Consider the following 26,866-nt stretch of genomic DNA (forward strand, 5'->3'; position numbering starts at 1 on the left):
AGGTGGACTGCCTTTCCAACCTCCCAGGGAGATTGGTGACAATTCAATAATGACTCTTCCTTAATGATGTGAAGAGAGGAATTGTAGAATTGTGAGGAAAATGGCCATGATCATTCAAGAATTTAAAGTATCCATTTGAAACCCGGGCAGTGGAACCAGGAAGCACCACAGAGGGGCATTCCTGGAAGCTATATAATCTCCTTGTGCCTAGGGGGCGAAGAGATTTGCAATTCTTTGAATAACGTGGCAAAGACATTACAGGAACTGCTTCCTCCAGTGAGGGAGACAGAGAGCCTGCTTTCAGTGGAAATGCTCTTACAGTGTTTCTTTGTTTCTAGGCACCCAACTAAGAGAGTTATGTGGTACTCAATCTTTGCGTTTCTCTATCTTTTTCATTTTTCTTTCATCATTTTCATTTCAAGAATAAGCATTTATGGGGCCACCCCTGTATCCCAGATATCGTGATGAATCAGATCTAGCTGTGGCTTCCGAGCCACTGTAACCTAGAGGGGGAGCTGGGACTTGCACACAGTCAGCTGTGATGTGACTGTGTACTCAGCATCCCAGTCAGTACCTGGCACGTAGTAGGCACCCGGTAAACGCTAATGCTCATTGAGCGCTTCCTGTGTGCCAGGCACCCTCCTCAGTATTTCATGTGTTTTAGCTCATTTCAACCTCATACATCTATAAGGCGGGCATAGCTTATTTCAGATAAAACTGAGGCTCAGAGAGGTTAACAATGTCCCTTGCACAAAGTCCCACAGCTAATGAAGTACACACTCTGAACCACTGCACCAGACTGCTTCTCCGTATGTGTTACGTGAACAAACAAGTGCACGGGATAGGAGGGGTGGAGGCCAAGCCAGGAGAAAGAAGGTTGCATCGTGGTGCTCAGGAGACACTTCATGGCAGATGCTATGCTTGAGACAGGAGTGGGGAACAAAAACGATGCTGCTAAGCAGAGGTGAGAGGAGGCGCTCCAGGCAGGAGTGAGGGGGTCAGATGAGCAAACGCAAGGGCCTGGATTCGTCAGTTGTGGTGTCTGGTCACTGCCTCCATGACCCCTTTCCTCTCCACCATGGCTGATCGGATCAGGAGTGTTATGGACTGAATTGCAAACCATGCCTCCCCTCCCCAATTCATACGTTGAAGCCCTAACTCCCAGTACCTTAGAAGGTGACCGCATTTGGAGGTAGGACCTTTAAAGAGGCAATTAAGCTAAAATGAGGCCTTACCCTTAAAATAAAGGAGTTGGACCCTGTGATGCTTACAAGCCCTCGGCACTCTGTGCCACATCAGCGAGGGTACCCGAGCTGCTGTAACAGATAAGCCTCGTACTTCCCTGGCTTCTCACAGTAGGACTTTGCTTTCTGCTCATGGACTAGTCTGTGAAAGGACAGTCTGTGCAGGGGCTGATTTTCTCTACACGGTGGTTCAAGGACCCAGACTCCTTGCATCTTGTGATCCCACGTCCTTTAGCGCCTTAGAGTCCAGCTAGCAGATGGAGGAGAAGGTAGAAAGGACACACTTGCACACGGATCACTTCCGCTCACATTCCACGAGTGGGACCTAGCCTGCGTTTGCTCCTGGATGCCAGGGCAGCTGGGGAGTAGAGCCCTGGCTGGGAAGATCCTTCACAGCAACAGCCGTGCTTTACAGAACGGGAGCAAGAACCCCTGCAGACAGCTACCAGCTCTGCCCTATGGGTGGGGTCCAGCTCTGAAACAGCCATGTCTCCAAGAGAATCTGGGAGCCGGTGGTCCTAGTTAATTGCCCTGAGGCAGAGTCCCGGTTTATTGCCTGTAATAATTTTTACAGCCAGCCAAAGGGGCCGTGGCTGCTGGGCAAAGCTCTGACAGCTCAGGGGGCCAGTGCCCAGAGCAGGGGCGGAAAGGGCCAGCGGGAGCCTGGGGAGAGGAACCAGGAGAGAGGTCCTGCTCTTGCAGCGTGGTTGGGGGGGAAGAGCAGAACAGTAGCCAGCACTGTTCCGAAATGAGGAAGAGAGCTGCCCGCCGGCTTTCGTTTCTTGGGTAAATATTTGACTGCATGTTTGCCTTTTCTCCGAGTTTTTGGGTGCTGTGAAGAGAACTGGGCAGAACACCAGCTTATCAGAAGCAATTGTAACCAAGAGCCTGGAGGAGCCCAAAGGAGAATCCAGAGAAGCTTCCTCTGCCAGCAAATTGCCCACCGGGGCTGCAGGGTAGTGCTTCTCCACCAAAATGCTTCCCGAAAACACAAGGTGAGCAGGTCTGAGACGATCCACGCCGGACAGCCGCCCGCGCGTTTGGGGAACTGTCTTGAATGTTTGCGATTAATGGAAACTGGGAGAGAGAGATTTGCTGATTTTTAGGCAGCCTGGCTTGGAGGAAAGAACTGTAGATAGGTTACTGGATCGGTGAATAGATTCTTCTCATCTTCAGTTCAGAGACACAGAGTGGAGCGGGCAGAGCCTGGATGTGGTGTCGGAGGACCTGGGTTCCAATCCTGACTCTGTCATTCCCGAGAAATCTTAGAGCCTCAGTTTCCTCAGCTATTAATCAGCTACAAATTATCCCTGTCTTACCTAACCCACGGCTTACAGGATTGGAGATTTGTAAAGTCCTGCCCAGGTAGCAGGAATTAAGAATTCTTACCATAACTGTTAAATATTTAAGATCGAAGAACTGAAAAGTCTACTCCAAAATATAACAAAAAATAGAACCACCATCTTCGGGTGTCATAGTATCTGTTTAGAAAGGACACTACGTAGGACACAAGAGAGAACAGGAGCCATGGAAACCGAGACAGGTACAGTGAGACTCACTTAGAAAAGGAGATACCTGGAATCCTGCCCACAGGAGAAGAGGAGGGAGCTGAGGGCTTGCAGGGCGGGTGGACAGAGAGAGTGGGGAGTTAGCCAGAGGCAGGCAGGGGCAGGCGGGGCCTGGAACTTGGCAGTCTAGGTGAATTGGTCCTTCCTGCGCCCCCCTCCAGCTGGCTCCGTGGACAGGCGAGAAGGGGTGTGGCTGAGAGGCAACAGGGCAGGGGTGTGGTCAGATGTGGACCTTAGGAAAGTCCCGCTGGTCACAGGGTAGAGGAAGGGCTGGGGGTAGGAACCTGGGCAGGAGGCTCCTGCGGCAGCCAGATGAAGAGGACAGTCACCTGGACGAGGGTGGTGGCTGTGGGGGTGGGGAGATGTGTCTGGCTTTGGCAGGGACTGGAGAGGAAGGAGTGAAGGATGACCCGGGTCCCTGACTTGGACGAATGTGGAGGGGTGGTGGTGCCACTCCTGAGACGATGACCCCAGCGGGGAAGCAGTTTGGTGGGCTGTTCAGCTGGGACATGTTAGACCAGGGTGCCTATGGAACATCCAAAAGAGACAACCAGGAGACAGGCAATTGATCCTGTGATCTCACAGGGCGGAGCTCGGCCTGAGCATGTTGTTCAGATTTGTCTGCCAGTGAAGAGTAAGTGTCACTGTGCCCTCTGAGGACCCCGGATGTGAAACTGTTATCAATGTCGTAATGTCATTTTAGTGCCTGAACGTGTTTCCTGTTTAGAAAATAAAAGAACAGTTCAAATTCCAGCATTGCCACTCACTAGCCAAGGGACTTTTTAACCTGTCTAGAGCCTCAGTTTTCTCATCTGTGAAGTGAGAATACTAGTACATGCTACATAGTTGTGAAAGGATTAAGTGAGGTAATAACTATAAGAACCTTAGCTCCGTGTTCAGCACATGGTAAACATTCAATAAATGATAGCTATAATCTTTGTTATTTTTATTAAGGGAAAAGAAACGAAAATCAATATTTCTGTATTGGACAGTCAAGAATGGTAGGGAGTAGCAAAAATGGCTATTGTCTTCTCAAACAACCAACTGTTTTTTGTTTTTTGTTTCTTGAGATAAGGTCTTCCTCTGTTGCCCACCCAGGCTGGAGTGAGTGCAGTGGCACCATCATAGCTCACTGTAACCTCAGACTCCTGGGCTCAAGCGATCCTCCCACCTTAGTCTTTGAAGTAGCTGGGACAGCAGGCGCATGCCACCATGCCTGCCTAATTTTTTTTAATTTCTATTTTTTATAGAGACTGCTCTTGCAACATCACCTAGGCTGGTCTTGAACTCCTGGCCTCAAACGATCCTCCTGCCTTGGCCTCCCAAAGTGCTGGGATTACAGGCATGAGCCCCAAGCCTGGCTCTGATTGTTTTTCATACTAGCTCTCTCTGAACTTTTCAGACACACGTGAAAACACCCATGCACATCCTGTGAGGGAGGGCACCAGACAGGAGCTGCCCTTTCCCAGCTGTATAGTAAGGCCGAGTGAAGGGAGTGGTCAAGGCCAAGGCAAAGAGGACAGGGATTTGGACACACAGAAAAGAAAGAGAGAGGCCCTGGGAGGAAGTGGAATAAAAACAGGGTGTCTGTGTGTGTGCTTTATTGCAGAACTTTCCCCCATTCCCAGAAAGTGGCAGACACAGAGACAAACGCACAGACAGTAAGACACAGGTGGGCAGAGAGCCATAGGTGACTCTAGGAGGCTGCCAGGGGCAGGCCTGAAAGGGAAGAGAAGGAACTGGGAAGAAAACAGAAAAAATAGTCAGCAAGCCCATGTGGGTTTATGGTATTTATGAACTTCCCCTTATTTTATTTTAAACATTTAAATTTTATGTTATGGAAATGTGCAAGCCCATACAAAAGAAGAGAGACTAGTACAAGGAACACCCACATACCTGTCACCTGGCTACCACGGTTGTCAACACACAGCCAGGCTTGCTTCACCGTCATCCCTTCCTTCCCCTGCTCCTCCCACAGACAGCCTGCCATCTCATCCCTCCACGGAATTCTTAATTCCTGCACGAGTGACCTGGTGCACAAGTTCACTGTCAAACCTTTACAAGCCCCTGCCACTCTCCTGTCTTCACTCTGTGAGTGCTCAGACAAGGTTCTTAATCATTTGGTGCCTCAGTTTTCTCATCTGTGAAACGGGGTGATAATAGTACCCCTCCCATGGGGCCGGTGTGAGGATGAATTAATTAGCATACATCCTTTCAAACATAGCTTGGCACAGAGTAAGGCCTCGAGCGATGTTAGGAAACATCAATGAGCACCTGCTGTTGCCAGAGGTTGGGCCAGGAGCTGGGCACCCAGAGCTGAGTGAGAAGGGTCCCTGCTCTCAGGGAGCCCCCCATCCAGTGGGGGACACAGACCGGTGAAAAGGCAGGGCCAGTGGACTGGCTGCCGTGCCAGTGGGCTGTGTCCCAGGCAGGCCATCCCCTCAATCCAGAAGCGACTAAACTGAGACCCATGGGTCCTCCGAGCTCAGCACAGCACTCAGCAGCAGAGCTGGATGGACTCGAAGCAGCTCTTCCTGCTCAGGCCTGTTCACATGAGGGCTTCTAAGGAGGCGGCAGCTGGGGAGGGTGGCTGGGCCATTCTGGGCCCAGGTGCAGGGCTCTGGGCCACCCTTCCTGCAGTACAGAAGTGTGAGACTGGTCACAGGGCCAGGCGTGGGGAGCCGCTCTGGCTACTGGTTAACCAGATGAGGGGCTGCAGTCCACTTCGCGGTCAGGGGCCCAAGGCCAGGGACATCCACCTGGCTGAGTGTGACAGTGCCAGCATTGTGCCGAGCTGGGGGGAGGGAAGGCAGAGGCTGTGGAACGGCAGAGGTTGCTGCTGCTCAGCCTGGACAAAGGCTGCCCAAATGCCCCAAATGGGACAAAGGAGCAGACAGGCCCAGAGTATGGCAACCAGGGAGAGTCCCCTCCCAGCTCTGCAAAAGGAAACACTCCTCTCTTTGGTCAGAGCCATCCAAAAGCAGGGAAGGGACCGAGAGAGAGAACCATTATTCTTTGGGTGCAGAGGCCAGACACTGGATCTCTCAGCACCCTGGAAGGGGGGCGTTGGATCCATTTTTAGGATGAGAAGAGTGAGGCCTGGAGAGGGGCAGGGTTTGCCCACAGCCCCACAGCTGGCACGTGGTGGAGCTGGGCTCAGCTCTCAGGTCGGCCTGGCTCCGAAGCCTGCGCTTGCCCCCTGGGCCCGGCTCCGTCAGCAAGATGGAAGGGCCAGGCTGGGAAGGCCGGTGTTTCCACCACCGAAAATGCCCCAGTGGGGCTTCGAGGCTGCCCCATGGGGGTGGGGGCAGGGGAGGGCGCAGAGGCAGCCACACCTCAGATGGGGTGGATTCCAGAGCCTTGAGTCTGTGGTTCCGCGACCAGGAGTGGATGAGGGTGTTTGTGTCCCGGGTCGGCAGGATTTGCTGTTCAGCCGTAGGCAGGCCACGTGCGCACAGTGTGGCCTGTGTCGCCCTTCCTCCCTTCCTCCCTCCCTTCTTCCCTTCCTCCCTCCCTTCCTCCCTCCCTTCCTCCCTTCCTCCCTCCCTCCCTTCCTCCCTCCCTTCCTCCCTCCCTTCCTCCCTCTCTTCCTCCCTCCCATCCTTCCTCCCTTTCTCCCTTCCTCCCTCCCTTCCTCCCTCCCATCCTTCCTCCCTTCCTCCCTCCCTTCCTCCCTTCCTTCCTCCCTTCCTCCCTCCCTTCCTCCCTCCCTTCCTCCCTCCCATCCTTCCTCCCTTCCTCCCTTCCTCCCTCCCTCCCTTCCTCCCTCCCTTCCTCCCTCCCTTCCTCCCTCTCTTCCTCCCTCCCATCCTTCCTCCCTTTCTCCCTTCCTCCCTCCCTTCCTCCCTCCCATCCTTCCTCCCTTCCTCCCTTCCCTCATTCATTCCACAAGCACTGACGTGGATTTATTATGTACCTTGTCTCAAGTCTAGAAGCCCAGGGTCGGGGGTGGGTGGGGGATGGCTGGAGTTCAAACTTAAATAAAGCATGTTTCTAGCTTTTGAAAATCCATGACCTAAAAGTAAGAGATTAGACATGAAAAGTGCCCTTACAGCATGAAGCCCACGTGATGAGTGCTGGGAGCACTGAGGGTAAGTTCAAAGGGGCTGGGGGAGGGGCGGAGGGCAGAACGACTCTGGGTCGGGAGCAGGAGGAGGCGATATGAGGTCTGGGCTAAACTTTCCAAATGACCTCTCTTGCTGTTTACACATCCGAGCAGGTCATGGTGTTTGCAGGTCTTGCAGTGCAAAGTCACATATTTGCTGAAAGTGTCATCAAGCCAGGGGCCCTCACGGGTGTATGCGGCCCCCAGCAATCATCTGACAATCAAGTTTCTTTGTTTGTTTATTTTTTTCCAAACGGTTGCAATTCATGAGTAGGTTGCAAAATTAATTTAGTGGTTATAACCAGCATTTTACAAGATGGACTGGGACAGAATAGAAATTTGAATCGAATTAAGCCTATCAAAGGGGGTGGAGCATAGTGAGGGTATTGTTTCGTGAAATTTATTAAACACACACATGCACACACATCTGAATTGGATCATAGCTGTAATTGTGCGTTATGTGTTGTATGTAACACATACAACTGTGACTTGTAGTCAAAAAACTTAAAAACACTGATCTGGTCCAATCTCCTCATTTTACAGAGTGGGGAAAAGGACTTATGCAAGGCAGGGCGTAGGGTTGGACGCTGGCATTGTCCTATGTTCTTTCCTCTAAACTTGTCTTTCCTCTAAAGCACAATGTTCACCTCAGTCCTCCAAACTCGGAAGTCCTCATTACTTTAGGCCACGCCCAGGGCCAGGGTCACTTTTGCCCAGTGGTGTGCTGGGAAATGTGTAATCACTGGCCTCCCTGAAAAAAGTACGCATATGTAAGTTTCTTATAAATTATACTGATATAACAGATACAGTGCACATAACTTACAGATAATAAAATATACAAGCTCTTTATTGCAAATTCCATATGGCCAATTAATTCTCGCAGGATGCCTCCATCGACTTGTGCTGACCTTGTATCTGTAGCCAACCTGTGATTGCAATGGATGAGCGAGCATAGCTTTGACATGAATGTCGGTTGACATTTTTATTTACATTAATGAGTAAAATAAACGCGAAACAACAAAGACAAGATGTCAGAACTTCACTGATTCATCAATTGACAGGAACTACTTTGCTGAATGAGATAAAAGTTTCTGAATTCTGAAAGAACATCTCGATTATTTTTTGCTATTCACAGTGTAATGGCTACAAACATATGTTTTTGAATCTGCATTATTAACATTTTCTCTGTCACTTTATAGACAATCTACAAAACAATAAATCAAGCCCTGATTTATAGTGTTTGCTGATTTCCATGGTGTAAGCCATGGATGATGGCTGATTTCGAGACGCGTGAAGTCGCTGAGCAGGAGTGGGAGGAGACGCAGGGCGGCACACCGTGGCATAGCACTGCCGTCACCCAGACACAACAGCTAATAGTGCATAAACACAAGAGTGCAGCTAATGGTAAAAGATAGCGACATAATTAGGAAGTGATCAGTTTTGGTTCTTTACTATCTTTGTTTTTAATATAACTTATTTAATTATACGTTTATACAATCTAATTTTTAACAGTGGTGGTGTTTAACGACTGGCTCGAGAAATTCCATACGGCAGGGCAGTTGATTCTTCCGAGCTGGCACAGGCCAGTCTCAGCACGCCTCTGCCTCTAGCTCAGACCTCCACGGATTCTGCAGAGGCTGCACGAACTGGGGGTTCATGGGATTCACAAAGCCAGGGAAGGACTGGTGCAGAATCAGACACCCCAGTGTATGGGTTGCTGCATTGTGGGAGGCATCACATGAACGCACATGCACAGACACGCACACACACTGTGCACGCACCTCTTCCTCCTTCCCTAACCCTCCTCTGCACGGAGCAGCGGGAACCAGTCCTTCCGTGCCCACGAGGTGCCCAGCACCTGATCGCTGAGCTCACTGCGCTCAATGAAAAGTCCTGGGCTGCGTGATGTCTTCTGACCTCTGCCCCTCTCTGGGCCTCAGGTCCCTGGGGGAGATTCCCATGAAATTTCATAAACATCCCCTGAGCCTCTCTGTGCCAGGCACTGGCTGGCTCTAAGGATAAGAGATGAATCAGCCGCAGTCTGGAAGGCCAGGGACCTCTAGGAGCTCTGAGCAACCATGTGAGCCACCAGCTGGGACTGGGAGGAGAGTGACGTGCGGGGAGCTTGGTTCATCTCCCCCTGGGTAAATCATCAAACCTCTCCTGGCTTCGGTTCCTCATTTTAAAAAGAGGATAATATAACCTACCTCCTTAGATTTTTGTAAGGGTTAAATTAGGTAATATAAAATAGCAGAGTGCCTAGAACATAGGGACAAACAATAAAGTGACATCGATGGATGAAAGCTACTATCATGTGTTTCGTGCTAGCTTTGCATCTAGTGTAACACTCACTTTTTCCAATTTTAGGGAGCAGCTTTCATAGGGAGAAATTTTTTTCTCTGAATGGATCTTAAGGTGTTGGTTGAGTATAATGCATTGGCTTTGGTTCTGGGTGGACACAGTAGCATGGTCTCTGCAGTTTCTTCAGCTGTAATCCTCATAGTGATGTCTGCAAGTGTGCCTGTGGCCTAGGCTGCAGGATTCTGTGACAGTGATGGCATGGCTTTGCTGGGGAGGAGGGTGCCAGGCTGGTTGTTGGGCTGGGCACAAGCACACATGGGAGTGATGGCCTGCTTGCTGTGTGGCAGGCTATCTTGGGGGCATGCCTGGGTGTGGCAGGCTGGCTAGCTGCACAGCAGGTTCTCTGGTGGATGGGGCCGCTGCCACATGAGCTGTCAGGTTGGGCATGGGTGCATTTAGGTGCAGCAGGCCAGGTGGCTGTGCAATGAACCCTATAGGGGGCAGGGTCACCGCTGGACTGGCTGCAGGGCTGGGCACAGGTGTGGCAGGCTGGCTGGCTGTATGGTAGTCTCTCCTGGGGGTAGGGCTGCCACCATGCTTTCCGTTAAGCTTGGTGCAAGTATGCAGGGATGCAGGAGTCTGGCTGGCTGTGCAGTGGTCTCTCTGAGGGAACAGGCCACTGCTGTTAGGGCTGGCACATGTGCCCACAGGTGTGCATAGGTGCAAGGGTACAGTGGGTCCCCAGCGTTTGCAGTGGCCTCCCCACCATGCAGGTCTGCTTGTTCCATAGAAGACGGGTGCCACGTGGGTTTAGATACTGTGATCTCCACCATTCCACTGGGTCTAGGCTCCAGGCAGCTAGGCTTGTGCGGCTGCTGGCACCTGTATAGATACGACGGAATGATAGCAGGGCCTCATGGATGGACAGAGTCAGTGGCTACTGGCCCCCAGGGCAGGGCACATTTGAGCAGTGGGTTTGGTTTGAAGATGACACTGTGCAGTAGTGACTTAGGTCGTGGGAGTCGGGATACAAAGGGGATTCCTCGTGTGGGGAATGCAGCTGTGCAAACTCCCAGCAATTCTCCAAACTCGATTTCGGGCCCGTGAGGACTGGGGGACTCGCCTGTAGCAAAGACTGCTGGCGTCTGTGGTGGTAATGGGGACCACTGTAGGCCCCTGGCTTACCTTTTCCTCATGAGATGTCCCTCCTGACTCCGAGCCCGTCCCAGTGGGGAGACAGAGTGGCAGAGGCAGGGTGTGCCACCCCTCTGTCTGTGGTGCTATCCTGGCCTTCTGTGCTCCACAGGGAATTTGTCACTCCCCCGGGGTTTTCCAGGGTACGTCCTCAGTCGCTCCAGTCAAAACGTAGCTGCTTTTTCCTTGTATTTGTCCCATTTGCGGAGGGGGCAAGCACCAGGCAACTCTAGTTGGCCATCTTGCTGACCCTCCTAGATTTCATATGCAATTATGTTTAACTTAGTGAAAGACTTGTGAATTTTCCCCTGTCACAGAACAAGCCTTGCATTTTCATGCTGTGCTGATTTCATGGACGTTTTCCCATCAGAATGGTACTTTATTGCTTTGGGACAACATTCAGTTTTTTCTTTGAGTATGAAAACAACCCATCCATTCATTCCACGTGCATTTATGGCCATCTATTTTGTGTCAGACACTTTTTTGAGCACTGGAGATAGATTAGCAGCTGTCAAGAAATACGTTTCTATTGTACCATACTTGGAAAATTGAGAAAAACATAAAGAAAAACAAAGTAGAATGATCTCTAATCTCACCACCCAGAGATGACCACTTAACAACTCAGGGTCATATTGTTTTATAATCTTTTAACTTCTTTTTCATTTAGTGATATATTATAAGCACACTTTAAAGCCATCGTCAGTGTTGGGCAGATTGTCTACAGTTGGCAGTGCTGTTTCACTGCTGCCCTGTAGCTGCTGTTCACCCTCCAATAAATCTGCCCGACCAGCCCAGGACCCACCAGGAAGCAGCATGAGCCTCAGAAACCAAGAAATGGGCCTCAGTGGTCTAACTTGGACTCCAGTGCATGCTTTATCTGTTCACTACAGTGGCTGCTGGAGTGGGAGGTCAGCCCAGGCGAGCCAGGCTCCATGGCTATGGACCCCGTGTTTAGAGGGCTGCACATAGACCCTCCTTGAGTTCACCTGCTGTGAGATGCTTCCAGACTAACTCCTGGCTCAGCCCTTGCAAGCAGGAGACAGGTCCAGCAGCAAATCTGTCTAGGCAGGGTCACTCATCAAAAATAATTAAACGAGTCTGTATATACTGACATGAGAAATTTCCTTTATTAAATGAAAACACCTAGTTTAGTCTGATACAATTTTTGCTTAAAAACTATATAGTTATGGGAGAAGAAAGGATTTTCATTTTACTCCTTTATGCACTTGTAAATATTTTGAACGTTTTACAATGAGCATGTATTACGTCTCAAATTGATACACATATAGGAGGGAGAGCTAGAGAGAAAGAGAGAGAGATCTCTTAGCATTCTAGTACATTCTTCAGGTACCTCTCTGATTATTTCCTTAGCTGATTGATTGATTGATTGACTGGGTCTTGCTCTGTTGCCCAGGTGGAAGTGCAGTGGCAGGATCATAGCCTACTGCAGCCTCTAACTCCTTGGCTCAAGCGATCCTCCTGCCTTAACCTCCCAAGTAGCCAGGACTACAGGCATGCACCCCCATATTTAGGTAATTTTTCTCATTTTTTGCAGAGATGGGGTCTCACTGTGTCACCCAGGCTGGTTGCAAACTCCTGGCCTCAAGCAATCCTCCCACCTCAGCCTCCCAAAGTGCCAGGATTACAGGCATGAGCCACTGTGCCCGGCCAGCTTATATTTTTTAAAAATAGAATTCCTAGAAATGGAATTGCTGCATTTTGAAGACTCTTGATACGTATGGCAAAATTAATCCTCAGAATGGTTATACCAGTATACACTGTGACCACCAGTAAATGAATACCAACTTGTCTTAACCTTCACTAATGCTGGGTAGTTATTTTTTATAGTTCCTCCAAAACAGCATTTCATCTTAATTTCTTCTTTCATTACTAGTTTAATTTTAAGTATTTATTGAATATTTGTCTTTTTTCTTTGTTGGTGGATTACTATTCTTTGGATATTTTTTTCTTACCGGTGTTTCTTTTTTGTTTGTTTATTTTTTGAGGTGGGGTCTCACTGTCACCCAGGCTAAAGCGATGTCTGGAGGCTGTTTTGCTGCAAAGTTCATGATGCTTCAGTCTCAGGGCCCCTCACAGGATACTTCCAAGGCTCTGGCAGGGTGGGAGGGACACTAGTGAACTGTTTACATGGTCATATGTCTCCCATAAAGTGTGAATAAATAAGATATTTTTGTAGTTTTACTTATGAAGGATGCTTACGTTACATAGGCTTTGGGCCCCACAGGACCACAATCTGCCTCTGGCCATGTCACGGGGAAATGAGGGAGTTAGTTCCAGCTGGCAAGGAAGCTGCATAGACAATCAAGCTAGAGCAAGAAATAGGGAAGAGGGTTAATCCCCTTAGGGTGAGCAGGTGAGCAGCATTGGCTCTGAGAAAGTGAAGTTAAAAAAGACCAATTTGGCCAGACAAGCCAAACTCCCGCCCGTGATGTTCAAGGCTAAAGGGTCAATGACTGCAGCAGTGATGGTGGATGTGAACGTGATTTTTGGCCATTTTTCAGGACCAGGCAGCTAAACGGCGGCTGTGCAAGCTTGGTGGACATGGAGCTCTTCCTCCATTATTCCCTCATCCCGTCAGTGAGTAAAGGCAGGGGAGGGGCGGGGGGGGGGGGGGAGCTACGCTGCTGCCACACACGGGCTCCCAAAGAGACCTGAGTAGCTCAGGGGAGAGACGCCAGCTGAGTCTCCTTCTAAAACCTCTTACATTATGCACCAACGACACAGGCAGAAGGCGGCTTTTAAGGGCACAAGAGTCGGGGATACTGGCTTTTAACGGAGTCAAAATCGGCTTTTCTGAGGAAGTAACGACAGAGCTGAGGTCAGCTGGAATATGAAGTTAAGAATTTCAGACAGAGGGGACAGCATGTGCAAAGGAGGAGGGGAGAAGACAGAGTTTGGGGAGCTGAGAAGGCCAGCGTGACGGGGTGGAGAATTGAGGCAGAGAAGCCTGGGGACATGGGGGGCAGGCCAGGCAGAGCCCTGCAGGGCTCCGTGTTAAGGAGTTTTGCCTTCAGCTAAGTACAATGGGGAGAAGTGGAAGTGTGTCCAGCAGAAGGTGGTGCAATCAGATTTATATTTTTAAAAGATCGCTGTGGTTGCAGTGTGGACATCAGGTTAGAGGCAGGTAAGAGAGGAGGCAGGAAGGCCAATTAAGAGACTGTGGCAGGGGTCCAGGTGAGAGGCGATTTAGCTCATCCTAGAACACGGTGGGCAACTCCGGAAGTTTAAGAGGTGAAAATGACAGGACCTCGTAATGGGTTGGGTAGGGAGGTTAGGCGGAGGGAGGGGTGTCGAGGATGACTCTTGGGTTTCTAGCTTGCACAGCTGGAAGGATGACGGTAGCTGCCATTCGCTAGTTAAGGAAAATGAGAAGAGATCCAGGTTTGGGGTAGATGAAGGAACAGGGCAGGAGGAAAATCATGAGTTCCATTTAAGATGTTCTGAAGCTTTTGATAAAAGCTTTGAGAGGCTTTTAACTCATTAAAAAGAAATGTCAGCTGTGTAGTTGGATGTACAGTTCTGAAGTTCATGGACAAAGCCTGGGCTGCAGATTCAAGCTTGTGAGTCTGCTGTGTGTTGATGGCCATGAAAAGCACGGATGTGAGATGAGATCACCAAGGAAGAGAAGGTCAGGCGAGGAGAGGCATGACCCTGGGACTGAGCTATGAGGAACCCCAAATCCAGGGGGGGTAAAGCATGATCCAGCAAAGAAGTCCGAGAAGTAATGCAGGAAAACCAGAAAAGCACGGTTGATGGAGGCCAGGGGAAGAGAATGCTTCAAAGAGAAGGAAGTGGTCAACTCTGTGGGGTGCTGCGGAGAGAGCAAGCTAGGCTTGGGCTCATAGTATACATGGGATGGAGCCACAAAATGGTCATTCGTGCCCTTGGCCATAGTTGCTTCGGCGGGGTGATGGGGGTAGAAGCAGGTTAGGGGGTTCAGGAGCCCGTGAGAAGAGATGGAGACAGCACGTGTAGACAAGTCTCAAGAAGTTTCTGGTGAAAGGAGGAGAGAGAAAGGGTGTCCAGTGTGAGAGAACAGGACTGAATCCACAGGGAAAAAGCACAGAAGGATTTGCAACTTGACGGTTATAGGAATAACTGTTTTTATAGATGAGGAAACCGGGTTCAGAGAAGTTAAGTCTCCCAGCCAGTGTGTGAGAGAGACTAGATTTGAACCTACATCTGTTCAGGGCAGCACAAAGGAAAGCTCAACACAGAATGTTCTGGTAGCTCGAGGGTCCATGCAGCCAGCTCCCTGACTCTGGAGTTTGAGGTGCCACGGACAGTCTGAGCTCTCTGCACACCCACACATTCACTTTCAGTGAGGCCTGAGGCCACGCTGGGGATGAACCTGCCCACTGACTCTCATCTTCTCTGCTTCCAGCTTGCCATCATTTTGGTCTTGTCTTTCCTCCAAAGACGAGAGCATCGTAGACAGAGGGATGATACCTCTTACCTCCTGGGAAACCACTTTGGAATCATCGTGTGAGTTGAGTTGGGGGTCAACCCCTAAACCTTGGGGAGGTACCCTGTGGTCAGTGTCAACGTCATTGACAAGGCAGGTAGCTCCCAGGACCCACCCCCACCTCTACTCCACCATGCACAGCCCTGCCCCTCCCTGCCCCAACCCAACCAAAGCTCTCAGAGTTCAGAATTGGCTTCCAAGCCACTGCAGCCCTCAGCACCCAGGGCTGCCCAGATAGGCTTAAAGCATCTGGAGGAGACGCAGACCACTATGGCAGAGGCCTTCCCACACTCAGGCCTATGGCCACCTCGGGAGGCAGGAGGGAGAGAGTTCCCTGTGACTGCAGCAAGGCTCCTTCTTGGGATGGTGCCACGAGTCACGCACAGGAGATCCTGCTGGACCAGGGGAGGTTTCAGGGCCTTTCTAGCTCTGCCATTCTGAGTCTCTGCACCCCTATTACACTTTTCCTTGAGTTCTAATTGTTCCTGTCTCTGCCTCATCACCCTCTAATCATCATCAGGATGCATTTAACATTCATTTCACACTGCATATGACCCAGACACTGAACTGTCTGCTTTGTCTGTGCTACTTTGACAAACCTTGTTGCCAGTCTAGCATGGTGGAGGTTTTGTCCTCATGCAATGTATAAGACAACTCAAGCTCAGAGAGGGTAAGTGACCTGCCCAAGGCCACACAGTTAACAAGTGACAAGAGCTTTAACCCAGATCAACTTGATATTCCGTCTGATCCCCCTCCAGTATTATAACCTCAGCAGGCTCAAACTATGTACGTGCTGAGGTCTCGGCCTTGGGCTCTTGAGAACGGAGAGGAAGCCCACTTCTCAGGACCGAGGCAAGGGATGACATGAGCTGCAGGTGAGAGATTCATTCTGGATCCCACCCACTGGGGCAGTCGGCCCTTCCCAAGCTGCCAGGTCTAAGATGCATCGGTTGAGGCACAGAAAGAGACTGAAGCTGGTAGGTGAAGCCCTTCAGTTCTGCCCAGGGCATTTGGCACACAGGTGCCAGCACAGGACTTTATATGAAGTAGAAGGCCCTTGGCAGTTACATTCAATCACTTTTAATTAAATTGATGATGGCACAATCGACTTGCTCCCTGGCCGCTTTCCCATCCCCTGCCTCTCTGAGCAATTTTGGCCCACCGTCTTCGCCGAGTAGTAACCCTCACGCGCGCACGGTATTTTGCAGCTTGTAGAGCAGTTTGTTACTTGTTGCCCCAAATGAGTCTGTGATGTGAGCAGGGTAGGGGTTTCTATCTCTGCTTTAAAGATGGGGAAACTGAGTCTCACATAGCTCTTAAGTGCTGTAGCTGGGGTCTTGCTTGATTAGAATTCAACTCAATTCAACAAAATGCATGGCCACAAACCTGCACTGAGTGACTACTCTTTCCAAGGTCGTGTGCTAGGTCCCCAGCCCAGAGGAGTTTAGAGTTTACTAAGCAAGTGGTGACACAAAGGAAGGTGTGCTGAAACAGGGACGTGCACTTAGTGCAAAGGGGACACAGATGGGGCAGCCTGATTGTGAGTGGATGATCAAGGAGGCTTCTCAGAAGACATGATCCTTCAGCAGAGCCTTAAAGGGAACGATGACTGAGCCACATGGGACCCCCTGCCTGCAATGCCTGGCTCTCCCTGCCTTCCTGGGTTTTCATTAAGGCCCAGTTTAAATGGACCTTTTCATGGGAAGAGGCTTTTCTCTTCTCCCAAATGCAATCGCTTACTCCGATCGGGACAAAGCTCTCTTGGTTAGAAGAAACAGATATCCACCCAAGCTTGTTTACATGAAAGGATAACGGGATTTTTTTAAAGTTACAGAGATCTCATAGAAAGCAATAAGACAGGACCCATGGGAACTATATCTCTTAAGATGGGAATCTGTGGGAGATTCTTTCTCTTTCCTTCTGCCCTTCTATGTCACGGGGCCCCCTCAGCACCATCTGCCATTTTCCTCTCTGCCATCTGAGGTAGGACCTCTGTTTCCCTGTAACTTTGGCTTTCCTCTGGCATTGACTCTTGTCCCAACTTGGTGTGACTTTCCAGCCCGAGGCTCTAACACCTAACTGGCTCATGTCCTCGATGTTCATAAACCCAAAATATAAGACCAGATATCTGACCAGCCCATCCAAAGACAGTTGTCACCTATAGCCCAGTCAACTGTGGCCAGGAAGGCATGATTATGCGGGGGTAGGGGGAGTGGAATTTTACCTCTACTGACTTAGGGTTTTTCAGCTGGGCCTGAGAATTAAATTGACATAAGACAGATCAACAGGAGAAAAGCATTCAAATTTATTTAAATATAACTTTTACATGACATGAGATCCCTCATAAGGAAATGAAGACCCAAGGATGCAGTTGGAGTTGAACACGTGCACACTGAATTGGAGAAAGAGTAGTAAGTTGTGAAAAAGTAACTAAGTTATGTGGGGAGACCAGAAGATAAAAGTTATTTAATAAGATCTGTTCAGAGTTCTCTCAGCCTAGACTGCCCGTCCCTCATGACAAGAATGCTGTTTCCCTTTCGTACATGGAAGACCTTTTGTATGTGGGAAGTTCATCTCCTGCTTTTAAGAAACAGCAAGAAGGTCAGAGTGATCTTTTTGTACCTGCTGTTTTTTAAGTGTCTTTAACTCAAAATAGTCAGTAGCCAGAGCGGTATATTTTGGAATGGCATGTTACTTCCTTCTTCAATCACATGGTACCAGCGGAGCCAATGGCACGGGACCCTCATCAGGGATATTGGAAGGAAGAATTCTCTGAGAACGTGGCTGGGTGCAGGGCAGGCTCCCCCAAACCTGGCTAGGACACACTCCTTGTTTTGTCTCTCGAGTCATGCTGTCTCTATTCTAAACGAAACCTCCCCCACTTTGCTTTATGTCATAGATGCTGGTGTCCTTGCATATGCCCCCATTAGGCTTGGAGCTCCTCTGGGCCAGAGTTTTGTCTTCCTCGCTTCAGTGCCCTGAATCCATGCCGGCCCCAGGCCTGGCACAGGGGGCCCCAGGAAATGTCAGCTGCAATGAATAGTTCACTATCCCATAACCCCTCTGCAGGATGGGAGTGCCACTTGGGAGATGACCTGTGGGAATGTCTCAGAGCCACCTTCTGTCCTCATAAGCTGTTTCTGTTGTTCACAGACCTCTAGACTTCGTGGGCACTTTTAGTAACCGATGGTCCTATGGAATCGCCTTTGGGGCCACAGCCAATAAGGTCATGTTCCTGTTCTCAGAGGGCTACCAGCCCCTGCAGGTCCCCCAGTGGGCCCAAGGTACTAGAGGCTGCCTCATGCCGGCTGGGAACTCAGCCGTGGAAATTCTTGCTCTCAGAGACCACATGGTGGGGCTTTCTGGGATTAGGGGACACATTTTGTGAACTGTCGTGTTTTTCCCAGCCTGTTACTTGCCTAAGATCTATGCCTGGCCCACAAAGCCTCAAAGCTCGCTCGTGGGGCTTTCCACCAGTTAGATTCAGAGGTCTTTAAATATGATGTAACAAAGGCTCAGAGAGTAGGTTCTACCTCACCTACCCCCCAAAAGCTCTCCTGAGTCAGAGTCGTAGCTGCCCCCTTGATATCAATGAGCCCTGGGACTTTTCCTCAAAGAACAACGCTTCCTTCTTTGGCCTTTGGTCTGAGGCCTTCTCTTTCCCCATGCCTCATGCTCCACCTGAAGGAGCAGCTCTAATCTCCAGGTTCAATTACCCCTAATACAACAACTCCCACACCTTTCTGTCCAGCCCAGTTCCCCACCATGGGCTCCGAGTATATATGACCCAATACCTACCAATATCTCATTAGTCTCTAGGGAAATACAAACTAAAACCAAAACGATATACAGCTACACATCTCTTGGAAGTATACCATTTGGGAAATTTTGGCAAATGTTTACATCCATGGAACTGTGACCAAATCAAGTGACGAACCCCTTGATGAACCTCCTTGTTCCCCTTTCTAATCTCTCCTTTCCTCTCCTCTCTCTTCACACCCTTTTCTCCAGGCAACCACTGGTCTGCTTAGTTTGCATTTTCCAGAATTTTGTACACATGGAATCATACAGATGTACTCTGTTCCTTTCAGTCTGGATTCTTTCAGTTAGCATATTTATTTTGAGATTCATACACATTTGCATGTATTAACAGTTTATCCTTTTTTACTGTTGGGTAGTATTCCGCTATATAGATATACCACAGTTCATTCATTCACCTGTTGATGGACACTCGATTTATTTCCACTTTTGGCTATTGCAAATAAAGCTGCTATTACCATTTGTGGCTTTGTATGTAACCATGCTTCCATGTTTCATAAATGCCTGAGTAGACTGGCTGGATCATATAGATTATATAGTATCATGCTTTTCAAGAAACTGTCAAACTGTTTTTCAAAGTGATTGTATCATTTTAGATTACCACCATCAGTAAGAGAGCTCTGATTTCTCCACATCCTTGCCAACACTTGGTATGGCCAGTTTTTAAAAACTCTTGGCATTTTATGAGGTATATAGAGATTTTCATTTGCATTTTCTTAATGACTAATGATATTGAGCATACTTTCATGTGCTTATTTGCTATTCCTATACCTTTGTTTGTGAAGTGTCTGTTCAAATCATTTTCCTATTATATAAAATTGGGGTTTTTGTTTTCTTCTTATTGAGTTTTGAGAGTTCTTTATATATTCTGGGTATAAGTCCATTATCATATACATATATGAATTTCAAATAGTTTCTCCCAGTCTGTAGCTTGAATTTTCATGCTCCTAACAACTTTTTCGAAGAACTGACATTTTAAATTTTGATGCAACCCAACTTACTCATTGTTTTTCTTTTATGGATCATACTTACAGTGTCATATAAGAAATTTTTGCCTAAGCTGAAGCCATATAGATTTTCTCCTATGTGTTGTCCAGAAGTTTATGTGGCCTTAAGTTTTGTTTGTAGGTCTATGATATGTTTTGAGTTAATTTATTGCATATAGTATGAAGTGTGGATAGAAGTTCTTTTTTGTCTTTGGGTAGCCACAATGGAGTGTTCCAGTACTATTTGCTACAAAAGCCTGTCCTTTGCCCACTGACTTGCCTTTGCACTTTTCTTGAAAATCAATTGGCTACATATATGGGTCTATTTCTGGACTCTCTATTCCCTTGCATTGATCTATTTGTCTATCTTTGCACCAATACCACACTGTCTTGATTATCATAGATTAATAACTCTTGAAATCAGGTGGTGTTCATCCTTCCATGGCCATTTTCCAAAGATGTTTTTGCTATTCTAGGTCGTTTGCATTTCCATATGAATTTTAGAATAATTTTGTCAATTTCTACAAAGAATTCTGGGATTTTGATTGGGATTACATGGAATTTATAGCTCAATTTGGGGAGAATTGTTATCTTAACAATAGTGAGTTTTCTGACCTATAAACACAATATATCTCTCCATTATTTAGAATTCCTTTTACTGTTTTCTACATAGTGTTTTTAAAGGCAGATAGTAATAGTAGTAATAGTACTATGGTAAGGGGACTCACAGTGTCTCTGGCCCTGTCTCCCCAGCCTTTGTGCTTCTGATCGGAGGCATGGAAGTCGGCCTGGCCTACTTCCCCTTCTTTGCCTGCCTCTCATCCGAGTTCCGGCTGGTTGGCTCCATCCTTGGCTTCTGCTACTCTCTGATCTGGTAAGACAGACTCTGCCTGCCTGCCCTCGCCCAACCCCATTGGCCATGGCTGAACTCTGGGCAAAGGACAGGGGAGATCTGGGAGCTCCCCTTGGAGGACATCTCTGCCCAGGACCGAGGGCCAGGGAGGGCAGGGTGACTTGTCCAGGGTTCCATTACAGCCCCTGCTTACGACTGCATCTGAGGATTCAGGAGGCTGGGCTGGCATTCTGCCTGCCTCGCACAAGGCTCCTGGTGATTAGAATATTCCCAGAAGCCAGGGACTTCTGTAAACTGCTGAGGGAAGCAGGAGCCTGGTTAGATGCTGCTTCTCAGCACTGTCGTGGCTTCTCTCGCGAGCCTCAGAGAAAGCTCACGTGCCTTAGCTCAGCCTTCAGGGCCAGCACAGTCGGGCCTCTCCTTTTCTCTCCAGCTCCCAGCAGTGTCTGGCACACACCTCCATCATACAAGACCCCTGCCTTCCTTCATCCATCCACGTGGTCATTCAATAACCATTCTGTTACATCCCCGCTAGGAGCCAGGGAAGGCCTTCGGGGACTATGTGTCCTGGTGTCTTTGTGTGCCCTATTCCCTGTGTGGACCCCCTGCCCCAGGCTAGCAGACGATCCTATGTGCTCTTTTTCTGTGGACAGTCGCTCCCACCAGATGGAGAGTAACCTTCACGTGGACCTCTGTGCCCCCACAGCTGGGCACCAGACCTAGCACAGAGCTGGCACCAGGGAACGTTTGTTGCCAGACTGACCCCGGGAATAGTTCTATTCTCCAGCCACTGAGGCTCATTTTCTTGCCACCAGCTCCCTTGTGGGCTGCTTCCCCCATCCAGCATTTCCCATGGGGCCAGGGGCCCCAGGCCCAGCTCATCATGGTAACGGGCAGGGGTCCCACAGGCAACTGACACACCAATGGCTACAATTCCAAAGTTTGTAGGTGACTTGTCTTTTAGAAACTTGAATGAGGTATACAGGGTTAGATGTGGAGCAACATCATCTTATCGGCCTCGGACAGGCTTTGGGCCAGGAGAGAGCAGGGTGGCGGGAATTGCTCAGCAGCTTCGATGCCATGGCTCAGGCTTAAATGCGACCAGGTATGCATGTCGGGGGTAAAGCCTGGAGGTCCCTGAATTCAGAGCAGAGCTGCCAGACATGGTCATGCAGAGGCAGAGTGGCCGCAGCCGCAGAGTCTCAAGACCTGGATCTTGGTCTGGCTCTGCCCCTGTGTGTGACTCTAGACAAATCCCTTTGCCAACTCTGGGCTTCCATCACCCACCTGAACGATGAGGGAAGGGAAGAAGCGATCTCTGAGGGCCCTCCTGCGGTGCCCTCCTGCGGTGCCCTCATGGATTCTGAGATGGTGTCCACGTGAGGCATGAGTTTAGTGTGCACCCGCTTTGGCACAAGCGGGGGCCTGACTGGGGAGGGATGTAGGTGGAGGCCTGGGAACCGGCCCTCCCACAGGCGCAGGTAAGTCTGGGGTGGTGGGCCCTGGGCTGTTTTCACAGGGGCTGCTCCTGGGACTGTGCTGAGAGGGACCCCAGGGCCCCAAACCCTGATTCTGTTCCTGCAGGCTTGTTGTCACTATTCTTCAAGTCTCACAGTGTCCCCACGGACAGGTAAGTCTCTGTTGACCTATGTTTAGGGTACTCAGTCCTATCACCAGGGCCAACTTGCTGTGTGATCTTGGACAAGCCTCTGTCACCCTGTCAGTTTCTGGGCCTCTGCTTCCTCGTGTGTGCAGAAGGGGAGTTGGAATCCGTCCTTCCTTCCTTTCTTCCTTCCTTCCTGTTTCTCCATTTCTCCCTCTCCGTCTTTTTCTGCTCCTCCCATAGACCTACCTACCTCTGTCTATCTCTCTGTCTCTCTCGTATTTTCCAAAAAGAGCATTTATCTTCCTAATCAGAAGAAAAACGCCATGAAAGCTGTTTTTATAAAATAAAAAGGGGGTGCTGAGACTTGAATCCAGGGCTGCTGGGCTCCGAGTCCACTGCTGGTCTGTGGTGCGGGGGTGGGGGCGCTGGGATCAGCCACTGGCTGCCAAGCCTGAGAGGACAGGCCTTGGCAGGGCAGGCTGGGGCAGGCGGGCTCCCTTTGCAGCTTCCCCTGCCTGGAGCCACCGTGGTTTGCTTCTGTTGCAGTTTTGGAGGAGGTACGAGACCGTCATATTCTACTGGCCCTCGCTGCTGTGCCTTGCTTTCCTGCTGGGCCGCTTCCTGCACATGTTTGTCAAGGCTCTGAGGGTGCGCCTGGGCTGGGAGTGCCAGGCGGTGAGTACTAAGTATAAGCACTGCGTGTACCGACAGGTTCATTCCTCACAACAGCCCGTTAGGTAGCTACTATTACTACTTCTCACACTGTGGTTTTGGAAACTTGGTCGCAGAGAGGTGTGAAGTCGCCCAGCTCACCTGCAGCAGAGCCAGAACTGGAACCCAGACAGCTTGGTTGCGGGGCCTCTCTCAACCATTGTCAAACACAGCCACTCTGGCTCGGGGCAAATGGCTCCAGCTTGAGGTCGCCTGGGCTCAGGATAGATCTTTTTCTCTCCCCTATACCCCGCCATTGAATCAGAACATGTGACACCTGGACTTGATGCCCCTGGGACTCACTTGCCACAGCTTTGGTCTCTACACCATCTGAGTTTGAAGGAGTTGCAATTAGTTTGTTTTAGTGACTTTGAATTTTTCTTGTTGTTTGGCTATCTTTTCGAAATAAACATGACAGTCAGGACAAGCTAGGTTATGCTATAGTAAATAACAACCCCCCAAACCTCAGTGGCTTAACACAATAAGGGTTTATTTCTCACTATTGTGACATGTCAATCATGGGAGTGCCTGGGGCCATGTCCTCCTCACTCTGTGACCCGGGCTGACGGAGCAGCCTCCGTTGGGAACGTGAGTGATTGACACAGAACAGGGAAAGACAACATGGTGAAGTACACACTAGCTTTTAAAGCTCCTGCCAAGATGTCAGCTCCATTCAGATTTTACTGGACAAAGCCATCATTTGGCTACACGCACCTACAAGGGCATGGGAAAGTATAATCCTATTATGTATCTTGAAGGCAGGGGAACCAGAATGTTTTTAAATAACTGCAAGGCTCAGAGTCTGGGCATGATGTGCCATGCATCTGCTTAAAAGCAAAAAACAAACAAACAAAAAAAAAAAACACCAAACACAAAACCAAGATAATAACACTAAAGTGGTCCAGTGATTACATATAGCTTTAAAACTTTCCAGATTTGGAGATAGAAATTAAGTCTTTCTGCATTTCCTCCAATGACCAGAGCTGGTAACATACTTCTTGCAAAATACAAAAGATTATCTAAATAGATACAGTTTTCTTTATGGGGAAAAAAGGCTATTTTGGATGCCTTTACTAGAGATAGAAGAAAAAGAAATTTTCCTTCACTATGATGATAGCAGCCATTACTTATTGAGTGCTTGCACTGGGCAGGCATCGTGCAAGTGCTTGATAGACATTGTCTTATTTGATCCTCACGATAACCTTCTGGAAGGTGTTATTATTTTCTCCATTTACTTCTGAGGCACCTGAGGGGTACAGATGTGACCTGCCTGAGGCACACAAATAGCAAGTAGCCAGTCAGGACTCTAACCAGGTCTTTTGGACTCTACCCAACACCCTGGCTATATAAGACATACAAAATTTACGCATTTAATATGTATGTAGCAAAATAGATGACTATGGTGGAAAGTTCATTGCACATGGAGAAAACATTTCAAAATATACCATTAAAATTTCATTTTTTAAATGCTGAAAAAATAAGAAATGAGCAAAAGAAACTCCTAAAAAGGCTGAGATTCGGGGTGTTTCATTCTTGAAACAGTGGCTTGAACTATGATGGGAGATCATCAGATCTGCAGGGGAAAAAGTTTCACAGAACGGTGGCCGGTACAGGCAGGACGCACGCGAGACTAGGCAGGTCAGACCTCTGGTGTCTCCTGAGAGCAGGTGCTTGGTACATAGGAAATTGGACCCTGCTCCTCGCGCCGAGAAGTGACAGGTGCCTGGAAATGGCTAATCCAGAAGAGCAACTCGTACCCAAATTCCTGCCCTCTGTGGCTGTAGCCCCTCAAAGAGACCAAAACCCTAACAAGAATTAGAGAGCCAAAGCCCATGCCTGCCTTCTCTGTCACAGGAAGAAAAGTCGGTTCTGGAAGCTCACCAGGCGGCACATGTCAAGCGGCTCCTGAGAACGCCCCGCCCGCGGTAAGCGACGTTCTGTTCATTGACCCGCAGGTTTGCACCAACTCCGTTGAGCACTGACGAGGGGACAGACCTGGGATGATGGCTGGAGGGGCCCTGCAGTGGTCAGGACCCTGTTTGCTAAGAACAGAAACCCAGCTCCAACTGGACTAAAGCAAGGAAATGTGTGGGCGCACATCACTGATGAGTCTGGAGCAGCCAGTTTCAGGGCGCTGGAGCCAGGGGCTTACTGACATCCTCTCAGCCGGGTCTGTCTCCCTCAGCCTCCCCTTGGCTCAGCTTTTACCTGTGCTGTCCTCGCAGTTCAGTGAGCTTCCTCCACAAGGTGGCACTCGGACTCTCCAGCTCATGCCCTCCTGGTTTAAGCTCAGAAGAAAGAGAAATTTCCCTTTCCAGATATTCAAACAAAAGTCCCACAGAAGCGTTTCATTGGATCACATGCCACCCGGAAACAATCACTGTGCTCTGAGCCAGGAAGTGATGTTAGTGTCACTTATCCCCCAGGACCCAGGGGAAGGAAAGGTAGTTCCCCAAATGAAAACTGAGGTGCTGTCACCAAAGACGAGGACGCAGATGTTGCCAGGCAGAAGCACCGGATCTCAGAATCATACACGCCGCCTCCGCACCTGCCTCTGCTACCACTGTGCGTGCTGGGATGCGTCCCAGGGAAGAGATGTGTCTTGTCTGAGGTTACACGGTGGCACAGCTAGTACTTTGGGTAGAGTTAGATTTGGCTAGATAGAGCAGAAAACCCCAAATAATAGTGACAAGAGAGACACTTATTACTTTATCAAAGTAACGAGAGAGAGATTTATTACTTTATCAAAGAACTCTGGAGGTGAGCGGTCCATCCCGACCCTGCACTGCCCACTGTGGCAGTTCACGGATCCCCTGTCTTTCTGCCTCAGCATCTAGTATGTGCTTTCTATCCTCAGTGCTGTCTCGTGGTCCCATGTGGCTGCTGGGGTGCCAGCCTGGACCAGCCACCATGTCTGCACTGCAGACAGAGGCAGGAGAAAAGAAGGCAGGGCCAAGGGGACCCTCCCAGCTGTGTCAGCTCCATCTGGGCAGCCTCCCCGATGTCCCACACCACACTTCTGGTCACAGCCCGTTGGCCCGAAGTTAGTCTGGTCACTCTTCGCTGCAAGAGAGGTCAGGAACTTTAGTCTTTTAGTTAGTGAATTACTGCCCTGAATAAAACTGAGTCTCCATGTTATTTAAGAATAAGGGGAAAATGAAACCTGTGGAAACTACGTTACTCTCTCCCTACACTAAACTCCAAGATAAAAAGGAGGAGATGGGATTATTTTCAGAAGAACTTGTTTATCTGCCACAGCCTCTCATTTCTTGGTGTTTATTCATTCACAGAGAGGGAGAAACAACTTGGTTCCAAAGCAGGATATACGAGTGGGACCCGTGCTTTCAATTCCCAAGCAGAATGATCGGAACGATCGTGTTGGCCTTCATCTGCCTGTACCTTGTAAGTACATCTGAGAAAATCTTTTTATAATTTGTAAATGAGGCAGGGTGGACGCTAGGGTTATGGAGTCTTTGAGGCACACAGCATGTTCCTAAAAAGCTGGGTCAAAATTGAATCTTGGCAAATCAAATAAGTACAATACTTCAACTCTACCATTCTGATTCCAGGGACACTTTTACCCTCATGGTGAATATTATTAACACTAGTAAAAATAATTCCCACCAAACAAAACTAATAGCAGTTAAAACTCCACATAGTAAAATTTATCATTGCCTAAAAACTAATGGAAGAAAAATATATTTAAAAATATTTCAGTATACAGAATTTGACCCAAGAAAGTTGACTTGGTAGAAATAATGATCCCTAAATAAAACTTACAACTGCAGAACCTATAGTCGGTTAATTATTCTGTGAAAAAAAGCAAATCATTTAAATATAAAATAATTGATCTTGACAAAAATAATATCAGAGAATTATAAATAAAGTGGACAAAGTAGACTTGGCTTACTGTCCTATATTTTAAAAAATGGATCAAAAATTTAAAAGTCTTATTTAAGTTTGCTTTCTCAAAAAAATTTTTAAACGTTGACA

At 48.8% G+C, this 26,866-nt stretch overlaps 1 protein-coding gene across 1 annotated transcript in view; it reads left to right on the forward strand.

The window, feature by feature from the left end:
• The first annotated feature begins 2,080 nt into the window (after positions 1-2,080).
• LOC138388427 (stimulated by retinoic acid gene 6 protein-like) overlaps positions 2,081-26,866 on the forward strand; it is a 35,706-nt gene continuing 10,920 nt past the window's right edge. Inside the window, exons 1-9 of the mRNA XM_069476609.1 lie at positions 2,081-2,239; positions 12,935-13,010; positions 14,818-14,918; positions 18,052-18,182; positions 20,457-20,577; positions 22,141-22,186; positions 22,709-22,837; positions 24,728-24,798; positions 26,164-26,275. Coding sequence (XP_069332710.1) covers positions 2,220-2,239; positions 12,935-13,010; positions 14,818-14,918; positions 18,052-18,182; positions 20,457-20,577; positions 22,141-22,186; positions 22,709-22,837; positions 24,728-24,798; positions 26,164-26,275 — 807 coding nt within the window. The 5' untranslated portion in view covers positions 2,081-2,219. The remainder of the gene's footprint in view (positions 2,240-12,934; positions 13,011-14,817; positions 14,919-18,051; positions 18,183-20,456; positions 20,578-22,140; positions 22,187-22,708; positions 22,838-24,727; positions 24,799-26,163; positions 26,276-26,866) is intronic.

Source organism: Eulemur rufifrons, chromosome 7, assembly GCF_041146395.1.
Source record: "Eulemur rufifrons isolate Redbay chromosome 7, OSU_ERuf_1, whole genome shotgun sequence".
Taxonomy (NCBI): Eukaryota; Metazoa; Chordata; class Mammalia; order Primates; family Lemuridae; genus Eulemur; species Eulemur rufifrons.